At 45.7% G+C, this 15,873-nt stretch overlaps 1 protein-coding gene across 1 annotated transcript in view; it reads left to right on the forward strand.

Moving 5' to 3' along the window:
* Positions 1–8,472, forward strand: part of cacnb3a (calcium channel, voltage-dependent, beta 3a) — a gene marked incomplete at both ends in the record, with an annotated part of 34,118 nt that extends 25,646 nt beyond the window's left edge. Inside the window, 6 exons of the mRNA XM_080833126.1 lie at positions 1–44; positions 406–506; positions 2,259–2,410; positions 3,125–3,220; positions 4,497–4,667; positions 8,062–8,472. The exon at positions 1–44 is cut by the window's left edge and continues 15 nt beyond it. Of these exons, the coding sequence (XP_080689252.1) occupies positions 1–44; positions 406–506; positions 2,259–2,410; positions 3,125–3,220; positions 4,497–4,667; positions 8,062–8,472 (975 nt within the window). The remainder of the gene's footprint in view (positions 45–405; positions 507–2,258; positions 2,411–3,124; positions 3,221–4,496; positions 4,668–8,061) is intronic.
* Between the last annotated feature and the right edge of the window lie 7,401 nt (positions 8,473–15,873).

Genomic DNA, 15,873 nt, shown 5'->3' on the forward strand with positions numbered 1-15,873 from the left:
CAGAAAGCTCTGTTTGACTTCCTGAAACACCGCTTTGATGGAAGGTGAGATGAGCGGTGCCTTTGGGAGCCTCTGTGACTCTGTGTGTGTGTGTGTGTGTGTGTGTGTGTGTGTGTGTGTGTGTGTGTGTGTGTGTGCTGCTGTGAGATGAGACTGTTTATGTTGTTTCCGTGATTTACCATGTGTAGTTCTGGCTGCTCTTTAGAGCGCTGAAGTGGTGTTGCTCAGTGTCCCTGCCATGTGCCTTCTAAGTGTGTGTGTGTGTGTGTGTGTGTGTGTGTGTGTGTGAGTGTGTGTGTGTGTGTGTGTGTGTGTGTGTGTGTGTGTGTGTGTGTGTGTGTGTGTGTGTGTGTGTGTGCGTGTGTGTGTGTGTGTGTGTGTGTGTGTGTGTGTTCTGGCATCCAGGATCTCCATCACGCGAGTCACAGCGGATCTTTCTCTGGCCAAGAGATCGGTGCTCAACAAGAGGCCCATCATGGAACGCTCAAACACTCGCTCCAGTTTGGGTGAGTGAGTTCACCATCACAGACACACACACACACACGCGCACGCACACGCGCACGCGCACGCGCACACGCACGCACGCACGCACACACAAACACACGCACACGCACACGCACACGCACACGCACACGCACACGCACACGCACACGCACACGCACACACCAAAAAACATTCACTCACACCTACAAACACACACAGACGCACACTCACACACACACATACCCACCCACACACACACATACATGCACACACACAGACACACATAAAAAAATACATACACTCACACCTCCAAACATTCACACATCCCCACCCCACACACACACACACACATACCCACCCACGCACACACATAAAGAAAGAGAGAGTGTGTGTTGGGGAGGCGGGGGGTAGGTGAGAGCATTGTTGGCAGCTCAGAACAGCCAGGGCAGCAGGCACCGGTGCTGGGCTAAACAAACCTGACCTCTCACCTAATTATCTCCCCTTGTTGTGAAAGACGGACTTATGTTTACGTAATGCCATATGTACCTGGTTCACTGGAATCACATATCGCTAACTTTTATAAGGCACTTTTCCACTGCAGGAACTCGGGGCACTTCCCAGGTGGGGCGAACGCTTAAAGGAACTGTACTACATACTGTATAGACACAGTATAGATACAGTATAGATCCAGTGGACCCACAGTATAGATACAGTATAGATCCAGTATAGATCCAGTGCACACACATTATAGATCCAGTATAGATCCAGTGCACACACATTATAGATCCAGTGCACACACAGTATAGCTCCAGTATAGATCCAGTATAGATACAGTCTAGATCCAGTGCACACATGGCATAGATACAGTTTAGATCCAGTGCACACACAGTATAGATACAGTAGAGAGACAGTATAGATCCAGTACACACACAGTAGAGAGACAGTATAGATCCAGTATAGATCCAGTGCACACACATTATAGATCCAGTGCACACACAGTATAGCTCCAGTATAGATCCAGTATAGATCCAGTGCACACACATTATAGATCCAGTGCACACACAGTATAGATCCAGTATAGATACAGTCTAGATCCATTGCACACATGGCATAGATACAGTTTAGATCCAGTGCACACACAGTATAGATACAGTAGAGAGACAGTATAGATCCAGTACACACACAGTAGAGACACAGTATAGATCCAGTGCACAGACAGCATAGTCTTTGGTAGGCACAGTAGACATAATAGTCTTTGGTAGGCACAGTAGACATAATAGTCTTTGGTAGGCACAGTAGACATAATAGTCTTTGGTAGGCACAGTAGACATAATAGTCTTTGGTAGGCACAGTAGACATAATAGTCTTTGGTAGGCACAGTAGACATAATAGTCTTTGGTAGGCACAGTAGACATAATAGTCTTTGGTAGGCACAGTAGACATAATAGTCTTTGGTAGGCACAGTAGACATAATAGTCTTTGGTAGGCACAGTAGACATAATAGTCTTTGGTAGGCACAGTAGACATAATAGTCTTTGGTAGGCACAGTAGACATAATAGTCTTTGGTAGGCACAGTAGAATAGATATAATAGAAGCCCAGTATATACAGACACACACAAGTGATTGTTATTTGTTCTGAGGTTCACCCCATGCCTATCTACTCAGTGATTGGTTACAGCTTGGTCCAGTCCAGTGAGCTGTATTTTCAGCGTGCATCTGAAATATTGGTAAATCAGGACATTTATCTTTCTGTCTGTTCTGTTTGTGCCTGAAGCTGAGGTACAGAGCGAGATCGAGCGGATATTTGAGTTGGCCAAAACCCTCCAGCTGGTAATTCTGGACGCGGATACCATCAACCATCCGGCCCAACTTGCCAAAACCTCCCTGGCACCAATCATTGTGTATGTCAAAGTGTCCTCTCCAAAGGTAGGCTACAAATACCACACCCGTTTCCAACTGCTGGTGGTTTGCCATTGTTTAGATCTGTCAACTGCCAACATCTACCAACAACACACTCTTCTCTTCCCTTCCCTTCCCTTCCCTTCACTTCCCTTCTCTTCCCTTCCCTTCCCTTCTTTTCTTTTCTCTTCCCTTCTCTTCCCTTCTTTTCTCTTCTCTTCTCTTCTCTTCTCTTCTCTTCTCTTCTCTTCTCTTCTCTTCTCTGCTCTTCTCTTCTCTTCTCTTCTCTTCTCTTCTCTTCTCTTCTCTTCCCTTCTTTTCTTTTCTCTTCTCTTCTCTTCTCTTCTCTTCTCTTCTCTTCTCTTCTCTTCTCTTCTCTTCTCTTCTCTTCTCTTCTCTTCTCTTCTCTTCTCTTCTCTTCTCTTCTCTTCTCTTCTCTTCTCTACTCTTCTCTTCTCTTGTATTCTCTTCTGTTGTCTTCTCTTCCCCCTTTCCTTCCCCTTTTTTCCTTTCTTTTGCTCTTCTCTTCTTCTTTGTCTTCCTCTCCTCTTATCATCTCTAATACCAACATCCTTTTCTCATTCTCTCTCTCTCTCTCTCTCTCTCTCTCTCTCTAATTACTCTTTCTCTCTCCTTATCTGTCTGCCTGCTCTCTCTCTCTCTCTCTCTCTCTCTCTCTCTCTCTCTCTCTCTCTCTCTCTCTCCCCCCCCCCTCTCTCTTTGTAACTCTCCACCATGCAGGTTCTTCAGAGGCTGATTAAGTCCCGGGGGAAGTCCCAGAGCAAGCACCTGAACGTCCAGATGATGGCTGGAGATAAGCTGTCCCAATGCCCTCCTGTGAGTTCACACACACACACAGTCTCTCTCTCTCACTCATCCACACACACACACACACTCTCTCTCTCTCACTCACACACACACACACACACACACACACACACACACACACACACACACATAAGCTGTCCCAATGCCCTCCTGTGAGTTCACCAGTTAGGCTATCTCTGCTCTCCTCGTGTGTTTCCACAGCAACCTGAGAAACTACAGAAAAAAAAGCAATATTCTCAGTATTCTATAGTTGGCCGTTGAGTCTAGAATGTTTGAAGAAAATAACTGCTGTTTTCACCACACGAATGTGCTGGACACCACAGTGAAATCTGTCTGTGTTTGTTGGGGCAGTGTGAAATGGCCTTAAATACACACACACACACACACACACACAAACAATTAAGACCAGGGCTAAGTGTGAGTGCCTGTGTTGTAGTCAGTACTCTACACTGTGAAACTGTGCATAAAATCATGACATAACTAGTTTGTGAGGATGGCAATTGTGTTACTACACTGGGAAAAAAGAAGGTATATGGAAAAAGATGCGGGCACGTAGGTGTGGGTAACAGACAGACAAAAAATGTACTGTGTATATCCACAAATTGCATAGGTTAAGTAGAGGTAAAAGGTAAAACAATATATTAATAGGGGTTTCTTCTTTTAATTGCTGTCACTGTTGTGGGTGTGTGTCTGTGTGGGTGTGTTAGTATTTAGATTTCAGTATGTATTGGTAACCTACATGTTTATTATGTGATATGAGAAAGCAGAAAGCTCAGGCTGGTCTTGAAGCCCAAGGAATAGGGTGTGGTAGTCATCAGGGGAACAATGAATTAAGATTTTATTGCTTCGCTGCAGACAAAATCAGAATGCGTCAGTTTTTTGGCAGTAGCAGTGTGTAGATGCCTGTGGAAGTGTGTAGAAGTTATGAATGCAGTGCTAGAGGCGGATGCCTGTGGAAGTGTGTAGAAGTTATGAATGCCTGTGGAAGTGTGTAGAATGCCTGTGGAAGTGTGTAGAATGCCTGTGGAAGTGTGTAGAATGCCTGTGGAAGTGTGTAGAATGCCTGTGGAAGTGTGTAGAATGCCTGTGTTAGTCCCATTCTGACGTCCGCCATGTTGCATGCTCCTCCATGCAGCCATCCTCCTACCAGCCGCCCCTGCCACCATCTCCTCCCCCCCGACCCCCACCCTCAAGATATTTCAGAGAATATCTTCTAACTCCATCCCCTTCACGCCACCTCCACCCTGTCCCCCCCCCCCTTTTCCCCTCCCTCCTCCCCCGGTAGGAGATGTTCGACGTCATCCTGGACGAGAACCAGCTGGAGGACGCCTGTGAACACCTGGCTGAGTACCTGGATGTCTACTGGCGTGCCACTCACCTGCCCGGCACCGCCTCCCTCAACCCTCTATTGGATCAAAACCTGATGACCCCGCCCTCGGCCATCTCTAGCCTTCAGGTGAGATATTATGGGATAGGTGAAAGGAAGGGAGAGGCAGGTACTTCGGGGCCCGTGGAATTAGGAAAGCCTGGAATTGTTGTAAACAACATGCTTCCCAGGACATTACAGTCTGTTCTCTCAGGGGATCTCAGTGACATAAGCGCACAAATGCCTGCCCATATTCTGGGAGAGATTAATTTAACAGTTATGGAACGATCAAGATCAAACAAAACATGATACATCGATGCCCTGCTCAGTTAATTAACGTCTTATTCTAGGGTCTAACACACGGAACATGCTGTCGTTGGTAATAGGAACGTCTCCTCTGCTGTTTCTGACTTAATGACTGAGCCTAGCCTAGCCTACCCTAGCGTGGTAGAGCGGGTTCCTGGAGTGCCCTAGTTAGGAGCGGGTGCACCAGTGTCCCCATCGATCACGCCAGCCTGGGTCCGGGACACAAACAAGAGACCTGGGAGAGAGGCTCGTGTTCCCCTAAAAATAAAAGCCATCTCCCCAGGGCACCAAGATTTAGGGCCACAGAGGTGTCTCAAAGAGACAGATGGAGGAGAAATAAATAATAATAATAATTCATTTTATTTGTAGTGCACTCTACATTCAAACAGAATTTCAGAGTGCTACATAGTTTAAAAACAGCTCATAACAAAAGCATAGCTTAAAGAATAATACGTTTTTTTTTTTTATGTAGGAAACGCCTTTCTGAATAAAAAGGTTTTTTTTGCATACAGTATATTCTCAAGCAACACATGTCGGAGTAAGTGAACCCCACAACATCTAGGGCAAGAGATCTTTCCATGATACTGCACGGGAATAAACAGATGTACGAAATAACTAGTTCATAATTATTTGACAGAGTTTTTGGTCTCATCATAATTATCTCCTTTTTTCTCATGTGCTGCCTTAATGAAAGGTTTTTATCTATAATTAGATATTATAAGCTGTATCAGTGGAAATCAGCTGCATTCTGATCGATGAGCAGAAATGTCTTCACCTGCATACAGACATTTATCTCCAATCCATTTGGTAATTTAACTTGGTAATTTAACTAGAATATTGAAGTAATGGAAAAAAACAATAGAGACATAAACAACAATAGAAAATTCCCTGTAGTTTCCTAACACCTCCGATTAGGAATTTGTTGCTACCACCCCTGCACACTAGTTATCCTCTGACCTGTTATCTATAAGAGAAGTTTCTAGTTTCTCTTTTTCTTATGTATGTTAAAGCCCTACTCTCCCTCCCGTTTAATGTGTGAAGATGGTACTGTGGTTCTGTGTGTGTATCTTGCGTTTGTGTATCTTGCGTGTGTATCTTGCGTGTGTGTATCTTGCGTGTGTGTGTATCTTGTGTGTGTGTGTATCTTGCGTGTGTGTATCTTGCGTGTGTATCTTGCGTGTGTGTATCTTGCGTGTGTGTGTATCTTGTGTGTGTGTATCTTGCGTGTGTGTGTATCTTGTGTGTGTGTATCTTGTGTTTGTATCTTTTGTCCCCTCTGCCACCTCCTCTCCTTTTCTCTTATCCACTGCCTCCCTCCTCTCCTCTCCCGGAGCAACCGCTCTGACTTGTTCCGTGTTTATAGCACCATCTAGTGTTGGCGTCTTGTAAGTGTGTCTCTCTCGCTCAGCTGTCTCTCCACTCATTGCCTGCGTTGCGTCTTTGCAGTTCTCTGAAACACAGGAATTAATTGAATGATCGCTTACCGAAACGGGGTGAGTAAGAGGGACCGTGCAGTGTGCATCCCCCCACCCCACCACCTCCACCCCCCTTCAACGCTTCCTAACCTTAACCTCCTTACACACACACACACACACACACACACACACACACACACACACACACACACACACACACACACACTCATACCTAAAAACCTGATGGAACAAGATGGAATAAGATCAATGGCCTTGCGGTTTAATTCCCTCTAACTCCATCGAGCGATGAAACCCTTTAACGAGCACTGGCATTGGCACCTCACACATTCCCAGAATCCTCTCTGCTCACCTATGACCCCGCCTCCCCCCCCATGCCGCCTGACCCTGACTGACCCGCACCATGTCTGTGCCCAGGTGGTGCCTCTACCTGCACCAGGTCCTCATATCCAGCATGAGAGGAAATTCACAAAGCAGACATATACAGTACATTTATATATATATATATATATATATATATATATATTTATATATATTATATATATATATATATATGTATATGTGTGATATATGTATATATAGTCTATTAGCACAGACTATGAATGTGTATATATATAGTCTGTAAGCATAGCAGTAGCATTTAAATAGTAGTAATTTATTGTAAAAAGAAGTCCTAGTATACAATGTTAACCACGTTAGCAGTCTGTGCAACAGGAGCTTTGTGAATGCGATGCCTTTCTAATAAACCCTTGAATGCAACCTTCATTGAGGTCTCTGGAAAGCACAAAGCTGATAAAAAGAGAAAGCATGGACCTGATTTATCGTCTTTTGCTCCAGAGGAAAAAATTACAATTTTTATTCATCAATATATTTTCATAGTAGGTAGTCCATGTCCTGCTAACAGATCATGTGGACCTTCTCCCTTCTAACTTCAAACTAACGGCCATTTTGAATGTCCCCAGTGTCATTGGTGGCATTTTCTTGTGTCATTTGTCTCAGGATTTGTGTCTTTCCATGCCTAGTGTCTCTATTTCCATGTCTAGTGCCTAGTGTCTGTCTGTTCTTCATGCCTAGTGTCTGTCTGTCCATGCCTAGTGTCTGTCTGTCCATGCCTAGAGTCTGTCTGTCCATGCCTAGTGTCTGTCTGTCCATGCCTAGAGTCTGTCTGTCCTCCATACCTACTGTGTGTCTTTCCATACCTATTGTCTGTCTTTCCATGCCTGTGTTGTCTGTCTGTCCATGCCTAGTGTGTTGACATGCCATTTTTCTTTGGAGTAAAAAAAGCTTGAGTTGAGCCAGTTGCCCTGGATTTTGAAGAGTTATTATGTTATTATTATTTCTTATTTTGGTTGTCCTTTTCTCCTCTTTTGTGTCTTCTCCCCCTTAATCTTCTCCTCTTGTCCTCCTTGTCTCCCTCTCTTCCCCTGTCTTCATCCTGCTGCTCTCCCCTCCCCTCCCCTCCCCTCCATTCTCTTTTTTCTCTGCTCCCATCTTCTTGGCTCCTCTCTTTTTCTCTCCTCTCTTCTCCTCCTCTCCTCTCCTCTCCTCTCCTCTCCTCTCCTCTCCTCTCCTCTCCTCTCTTCTCTTCTCTTCTCTTCTCTTCTCTTCTCTTCTCTTCTCTTCTCCCCTCTCCTCTCCTCTCCTCTCCTCTCTTCTCTTCTCTTCTCTTCTCAACTCTCCTCTGCTCACCTCCTCTCTTCTCCTCTCCTTCTCTCCTCCTCTCTTCTCCCCCCCTCCCCCCCCAGAACCAGAACCAGCAGCTGCTGCCGGCGGGGGGTGCCGGGGGGGCAGATGAGGAGGACCAGGGGGAGCAGGACAGCCTCATGCCCTCCGACGAGGCCAGCGACTCCTTGTCCCGCGGCCGGAGAGGAGAGGGCTCCCGCTGCCTGCACCCCCAGGACTGCGAGGAAGAGGATGAGGAAGAGGAAGAAGAAGAAGAGGAGGAGGAGGAGGAGGAAGAGGAGTACGAGCCCCCCCGCCACTCCCACGCGTACCGGGACATTTACCCCCCGCCCCGCAGTCACCCTGGGGCCGTGCACAGCGCCAACGGCCACGAGTCCCAGGACCGGCTGCTGGAGAGAGGGGCGAGCCAGGAGGGCCCCAACCAGCGCCACAACCGCCAGCGGGCACGACCCTGGCCCAGGGACAACTACTGAGTCAACAGACTGAGGAGGAGGAGGTGGAGGAGGAGGAAGAGGAGGAGGCGAGGGGAGATGGTAGCAACAGACCGGTGTGTTTGTGTGTGAATGTGTGTTTCTGTGATAGAGAAAGCGAGAGAGAGAGAGGGAGAGGGGGAGAGCTTCCCAGCATGCACACCATCTGCAGCCTTCGAGCTCCAGTCACCTTTGGCCTGCCTGGCTTGGGTGGCTGCTCCCTCTCCCCCTCCCTCCCCGTCTCTCCGAGTCTCTCGGCTGTGCTTGCACTCAGGTGCAGCACCAACACTGCCTGCCTGTGAGAAAGAGCGAGCCCCACATTTGTTACTTTTCATTTGTGGCTTTGGTAGCTGTAACAAACGACAGAAAATGGGTCAATAGCATGTACTTCTACTTCCTCTAGCCCGGACCCAGCACTTCCACCACAGCGCGTTTGTTGTCGGTTATATTGGAAATATGCCGCCTTAAAGGTGCAGTGTGTCGGATTGATGTGGCATCTAGTGCTGAGGTCGCTGAATTGTAATCGACTGAATATCCCTCCCTTACCAAGCATGTTGTAAAACCTACGGTGGTCCTCAGGTGCCACACAATCATGAAAAGCCCTCTCTAAAGCCGGTGTTTTGGTTTGTCCCTCCTGGGCTACCGTAGAAACATGGCAGCGCCACATGGCCGACTCCTTGGAAGAGCATTCACTCCTCATGTAGTTACGAAGGGCTTGGTCTAAGCTAACGAAAAACACAACGATTTACAGTTACAGGTGATTACACATTAAGGAAAAAACACAATTTTGAATACTGTACTCCATTTCTGTTAATAGATCCTCTTGAATCCGCCACACTGCATCTTTAACTGGTGAAGTTGAATGAGCCAAATCTAGTGTGTGAGAGAGAGCAATGAGAAAAGCACTTTTTTTCCCAAGAAGTACTGGGAGCACAGTTAGATGTGTAGCATTATGTCTTCGTTTCAGTTCTAGGCCGAAGTTGCTTAGGTCCGTTAAATAAACGTATTGGACAGGAATTTATTCTGTTGTTGGAACACGGGAGTCCAAAAACTAGGGGAGTTTTATTTTGGGTGTGCATACGCGATGTAAAGCCTGTTCCTCAGCCGACAGAGAGAGTATTGTGGACCAGCCGATTGTCTGAACACACAGAGCCCTCCAGTTGTTCCCAGATATGTAGCATGACGTTCTTGGTGTCCTGAAAAAGAACAGGAGGCATGTATCCATGTGATATTTCTCAACTGTTTTTGACTGTTTTGGAATTTAGCACAGGGTGGTGGTGTGGGGGGGGGGGGGGGGGGGGGGTTAACGTAGCTGAACATTCGTGGGATCCACAGGCTGTTGTGTAATTAGTTACAGTAGCCAGCACCCTGGCTGGAGGGGATGGATGCATGGGGGTTCGCACTTGCCCTTTTCCCTCGCAGGTTTGTGACAGAAAGCAGAGGGCCTGTCTTCCTTTTTTCCCGTAGCTGTATCTTCTTCTCTTCCTGCAGCTCGGGGCTGCGTGCCGCGGTGCTCATTTGCATCGCTAGTCTGTGATGATTGACACCACGTATGGTGTGTATGTAGGTCACTGTTGTCTCAGTGCTCAGGAACACACGCTCCAGCACTTGGACAGGGATGCGCTGGAGAGAAACAAAATGGAGCCCGTCACCTCACCACAGCAGCACAGCTGCACAGGGCTGCACCACAAACACTTGTGAGACCAGTGCGTCTGTTCTCAAGTCAGCATTGGTGGGGACAGTCTCTCTGAAGTAGCTAGAGCCCCCATTTGTCCTGGTCGCCATTTTGGTAGGAAATACTTCTTGGTGAGGACAGTCTCTCTGAAGTAGCTAGAGCCCCCATTTGTCCTGGTCGCCATTTTGGTAGGAAATACTTCTTGGTGAGGACAGTCTCTCTGAAGTAGCTAGAGCCCCCATTTGTCCTGGTCGCCATTTTGGCAGGAAGTACTTCTTCCCAAAAGGTTGTTCTTGAGGGGGTTCCTACATGACAAGCCAAGTTGGATGCACAGACACTGGAGACCATGGCTGAGGTGTTAGAGATTAGTTAGTGACTGATTAGTGACTGATTGGGCAGTGCTTACATGTCGTAAAGATGAGCAGATCGTCGTGTGGAATAGCTAACACTTGTGGTCGGCATTTAGACAGTGGGCTTCCCCCCTGGACTCCTCCCCTCCCTGTTGCATTCTGGGACTGCTCATATTAAGGGTGAGGTCACTGCGGATCAGGGGTCAAAGTTCAACTAAAATCGTTTCTTTGTTTTTGTTGTTTTTTTTATATTACAGTAGCTAAATGTATTGTACGATCGCGGCCGCCCGATATCCAAATTCACACACATCAATAGGGCTGCTTGTTTCGTGACTGGACCAAGCGTGTTAAAGAAACAGGTTCTCCTTTAAAAAGGCAAGCAAATGAGTTAATTAGTTGCTTGTTGCTGTTAGCATAGCATACTGATCACACAATTGAATGTTCCTATAGTTTCTTCAGGCTTAGGGTGATCCAATGTGGGGCACATCGTTGACTTGGCCTTAAAACCCCTTCCAAGAGATTTTTCTGTATCTTTCCATTGCATGTGTAACATATTTGATTATTTAGAACTATATTTGCACAAAAAGGTGGGAACGGGAACGTACGAGGAGAAAACTTAGGGTAGAACTTAGGGTACTACTTTTTACCTACCAAGGGACAATAGAGATGCATCCAAAATATTGTGTAAATATTGAATGGGCACCTGATAATGATAAATATACTTATTTAGTCCTTTCTTTTACTTTTTCGTCCGTATGCAATTGTACCTGGTCTTTTTTGTTTGTTTGTTTGTTTTTTTGACGGGAAATGTTGCTATGTTTACACAGCCAGGATTGTTTATACAGTAGCTGAGGTCTGATGAAGACCTTTACAGAAGCCCCCCAGCAGGTCAGAGGGTGCTGGTGTGTACAGTGATACATGGGTAGACACATAACGCCCCAGTACAACACCCCGACAGGGGACCCCTATCTATCATAACGCCCCAGTACAACACCCCCACAGGGGACCCCTATCTATCATAACGCCCCAGTACAACACCCCTATAGGGGACCCCTATCTATCATAACGCCCCAGTACAACACCCCCACAGCGGAACCCTATCTATCATAACGCCCCAGTACAACACCCCTATAGGGGACCCCTATCTATCATAACGCCCCAGTACAACACCCCCACAGGGGACCCCTATCTATCATAACGCCCCAGTACAACACCCCTATAGGGGACCCCTATCTATCATAACGCCCCAGTACAACACCCCCACAGGGGACCCCTATCTATCATAAAGCCCCAGTACAACACCCCCACAGGGGACCCCTATCTATCATAACGCCCCAGTACAACACCCCCACAGGGGACCCCTATCTATCATGAAGCCCCAGTACAACACCCCTATAGGGGACCCCCATCTATCATAAAGCCCCAGTACAACACCCCCACAGGGGACCCCTATCTATCATAACGCCCCAGTACAACACCCCCACAGGGGACCCCTATCTATCATAACGCCCCAGTACAACACCCCCACAGGGGACCCCTATCTATCATAACGCCCCAGTACAACACCCCTATAGGGGACCCCCATCTATCATAAAGCCCCAGTACAACACCCCTATAGGGGACCCCCACCTCTCAGCCGCGCATCAGGGCCGGCAGCCTGAGGAAGGGCCCACTCGGATCATAGCTGCCCCTAGCTGCCCCTAGCTGCCCCTAGCTGCCCCTAGCTGGCCTGTTAGCCGTTGGCCATCCCCGCCCCACACACATGGATGGACCCTTTGCGCGGGTGTGTCAGGCCCCGGTCCTGAATATCGGGGTGACCCTTGAGGTTACCCTGTCTTGGCCATTTGAATTCTTCAAGACATAAACATTTCAGAGAAAAGTTGTTTCTGCAGACACAGTAGAGGGGGTAAATCAGACACCAAGATAGCTAGGCCTGCCTCCTTATACACACCCTCAGTGTCCCCCCCCCCCCCCCCCCCCCCCCATCACACTCCTCACACCATCACTCAACACACACACTACTTACCACATACAGTACAGACTCCAGACTGAGAGAATCTACTCTTGCATGCCTTAACATCTCCGCCCTCCATTCCTTTTGCAGGTGTGGGGTAGTATTTCTTGACTGTGAAAAACACACACCTACCTGTACATGCTCGTCCCTCCGGAACATTCCCAGCATAGGTCAAAGGTCATAGGTCACAGTTTCTCTCATTCCATGCCTTCGTTCGTTTAATTTGTAACCAGTTCTCTTCGTAAAAAAAAAAAGCTTGCTTCGTTTTTTCTACTCATTAATGCATTATCCTGTCTGTTCACCTACTGGTTTTTAATTGATTAGTTGATTGATTAGTTAAGTTGATCAGTCCCTCAGAGACCATTGCTTTTCTCAGGGTAGTAGGACTTCAAATCGAGGTTAACTGAAAAGCAGACTGGACAAAAAAAATTATGATGACTAATTCACGTGTTCTGTATACCTTGAGCATGTCCTTCAGAGGCAGACTACATCAACAAATCTGCTCTGCATTCTAACTGTATGGAATCACTACATTCTAACTGTATGGAATCACTACATTCTAACTGTATGGAATCACTGCATTCTAACTGTATGGAAACACTGCATTCTAACTGTATGGAATCAATGCATTCTAACTGTATGGAATCAATGCATTCTAACTGTATGGAATCAATGCATTCTAACTGTATGGAATCAATGCATTCTAACTGTATGGAATCACTGCATTCTAACTGTATGGAATCACTGCATTCTAACTGTATAGAAACACTGCATTGTAACTGTATGGAATCACTGCATTCTAACTGACTGAATCACTACGTCCTCACTGTATGGATTCACTGCATCTTCACTGTATGGAATCACTGCATCTTTGCATAAACCCACTCCATATCAGGCGGATTAACTGTCAGAGCTCTTAACTCCAGCTCTTTATTCATCTGTCCATGTGGTGTGTTGCAATGCAAGTCATTTCCATTTCTCTCCGCCTCAGGCAAATACTCTTGAATAGGTTGATGGAGTGATATTTAGAGAGGCCGTGACCCACAGATGTATCCACTCTTGAACCAGATCTTCTCAGTGAGCCAATTTGCTGTAGTCCCAGCTCTCGCCTGCGGGGACAAATACGAAACCCCCCGATCTGATCCAGATCAGTTGCATGCATGTTTACAACTCCACTGCACTAACCTTTCAATGTCGAAATTACAAACTCTGCATCAGGATTTGGCCAACACCTAAACGCCTTGAACCACACATTAACTAAAAGAATGGGTCTCTATAATGGAACAGTCATCTGCACCTCTACCAGTTTTATTGAGCACTATCTTCCACAGATCTCCAAGTCAGCTAGGATCTCTGTTATGCCTGTACTGTGGCTGTATGGTCTGTCCCACTGTCTCACTGATGTTCTGTAACTTTTTGGAGAGAAAAAAAAGCGCAGCATGACTGAAAAATAGAAGAAAAAAAAAATTTCTATGCAAGTGTTGCATGAGATCTGATTGTTTATTTCTACAGTTCTGCAGTACTTAAGTAATGCATCGATTATTCTTCCTCTTCTTCTTGTTATTTAAGTAGTGTTATATAGGACATTTCACTCATCAACCTAGTTTGATATCGACTATTAGAGGATTAAAGGACTGCACTAAATTGTGTAGGATTGCTTGATTTGAAAAAAATGCACTGATGACGTAGAGAGAGAGAGAGAGAGAGAGAGAGAGAGAGAGATAGCAAAATAGAGATAGCAAGAGAGATAAGAATGTCCACAAAAAACTTAATGTAGCCAGAGGGTACGGGTTCTCCCCTCTATAGAGGGGAAATACTGTCCAAGGTGTCCGATTAGGAGACCAAACCTCACACGGAGTAAACACATCTCAACAGGAAAGACACAGTGTGCTCTTTCCCCTCAACATAAAAACCAACAACGGGTCTCTCCTCACACAGGACATTGAATTTTTTGTTTTGCTTTTTTTGGTTTTCTTTCTCTTCTGTGAACTCAGAAGCCTTGCATGTCTTCTCGCATTATAAGCTAGTTCTTCCCATGTTTTTTCAAAGCGGACCAATATGATCATTTGAAATATTAATAAACAACAACAAAAAAAACATCAAGGGGTTACTTTGGGTATAAGAAGCACAATTTTTACAACCGTTATGATTTTGTGACTTTCTTTTGGTCTTGTATTCTGTATGCAATACGAACATTGAAATATAACGCCTTAGAACATCAAGACTTCCTCCTTTGTGTGGATAGAAAAGAAGATATTGCACTAATTTCTTTTTTGATGTCTGCTTTGCAATGCAATAAATGCACTGATTATAGCCCCAGACTTCACAGGACTCTCCAATGGTCTATATGCGTGATGATGCTTCACGCCCTGCCCTGATTTTCTGAGAAGAGTTTAAAAAAATGTAAAGAAAAAAAAAATCAATAAAACTTTAAAACGTCATTAAAAAGATGTCCTGCCTGACGCTGTATAGAATGCTTTCTATTTCAATTTAAAAAAGGAAAATGCTATCAGTTATAATAAACATAACATTTTATGTACTTTTAACCTTCCTGTGTTGCTGTTATTTTCTCTGGGTGTCAGCATTTTGTTTCTCATGGATGAAGTAACTTCTCTAAGTAGAAAGACACAACTACTTGTTGGTACTCTCCCAAGCAATGCTGTCAACAGCTAAACATGTCTTCACAGTCCAGTTCTGTTGACGATACAGTATGTAGGATTTAGTGGCATCTAGTGGTGAAGCTGCAGATTGCAACCAACTGAATACTTTTCCCATTCCAAGAGTGTAGGAGCTACGGTTGCTGTCAGGTGCCATAACAACGCGAAAAAGTGCCAGGATTTAGGTTTGTCCATATGTAGATAGGAAGGGCCCCTGCTAAGCTAACGAAAACGTTTCGTAGTTTCAGGTGATTATACACTAATATAAACATAAATATGCTAATAGATTACACTGAAAAAATCTTTGATCAGCTAGAAAACCTGAACTCTGGACATTCTGTAGCTGTAAACACCAAATGTGTGTTTGCCAAGTTGTCTCGTATCTTCAGATCAGATCAGACTCAGAGGATAGGACATCTATAACAGATTTGGTGGCCAGGTCATTTTTTCAAATGTTCATATTTTGACACTATAAATATATATATAAATGTATCATGATCTCAACTCTTTGCATATACCGGTAGACAGCAATCAATTAAGTGATAAATAAGCTCTGGTGGTGTTCCAGAGGCTGTCTGCAGAAGCACACTCTTCATCTCCTGTCCAGACAAAGTAGGTCTGTGCTCAGTGTTGCTGGCAGACGCTACCGGTACCTCCCAGCTTAAATTTGACCACGTCTGCAGTCTAAAGTGTCTCTAGAGATTTATT

Source organism: Sprattus sprattus (genome assembly GCF_963457725.1).
Source record: "Sprattus sprattus genome assembly, chromosome: 2".
NCBI lineage: Eukaryota > Metazoa > Chordata > Actinopteri > Clupeiformes > Clupeidae > Sprattus > Sprattus sprattus.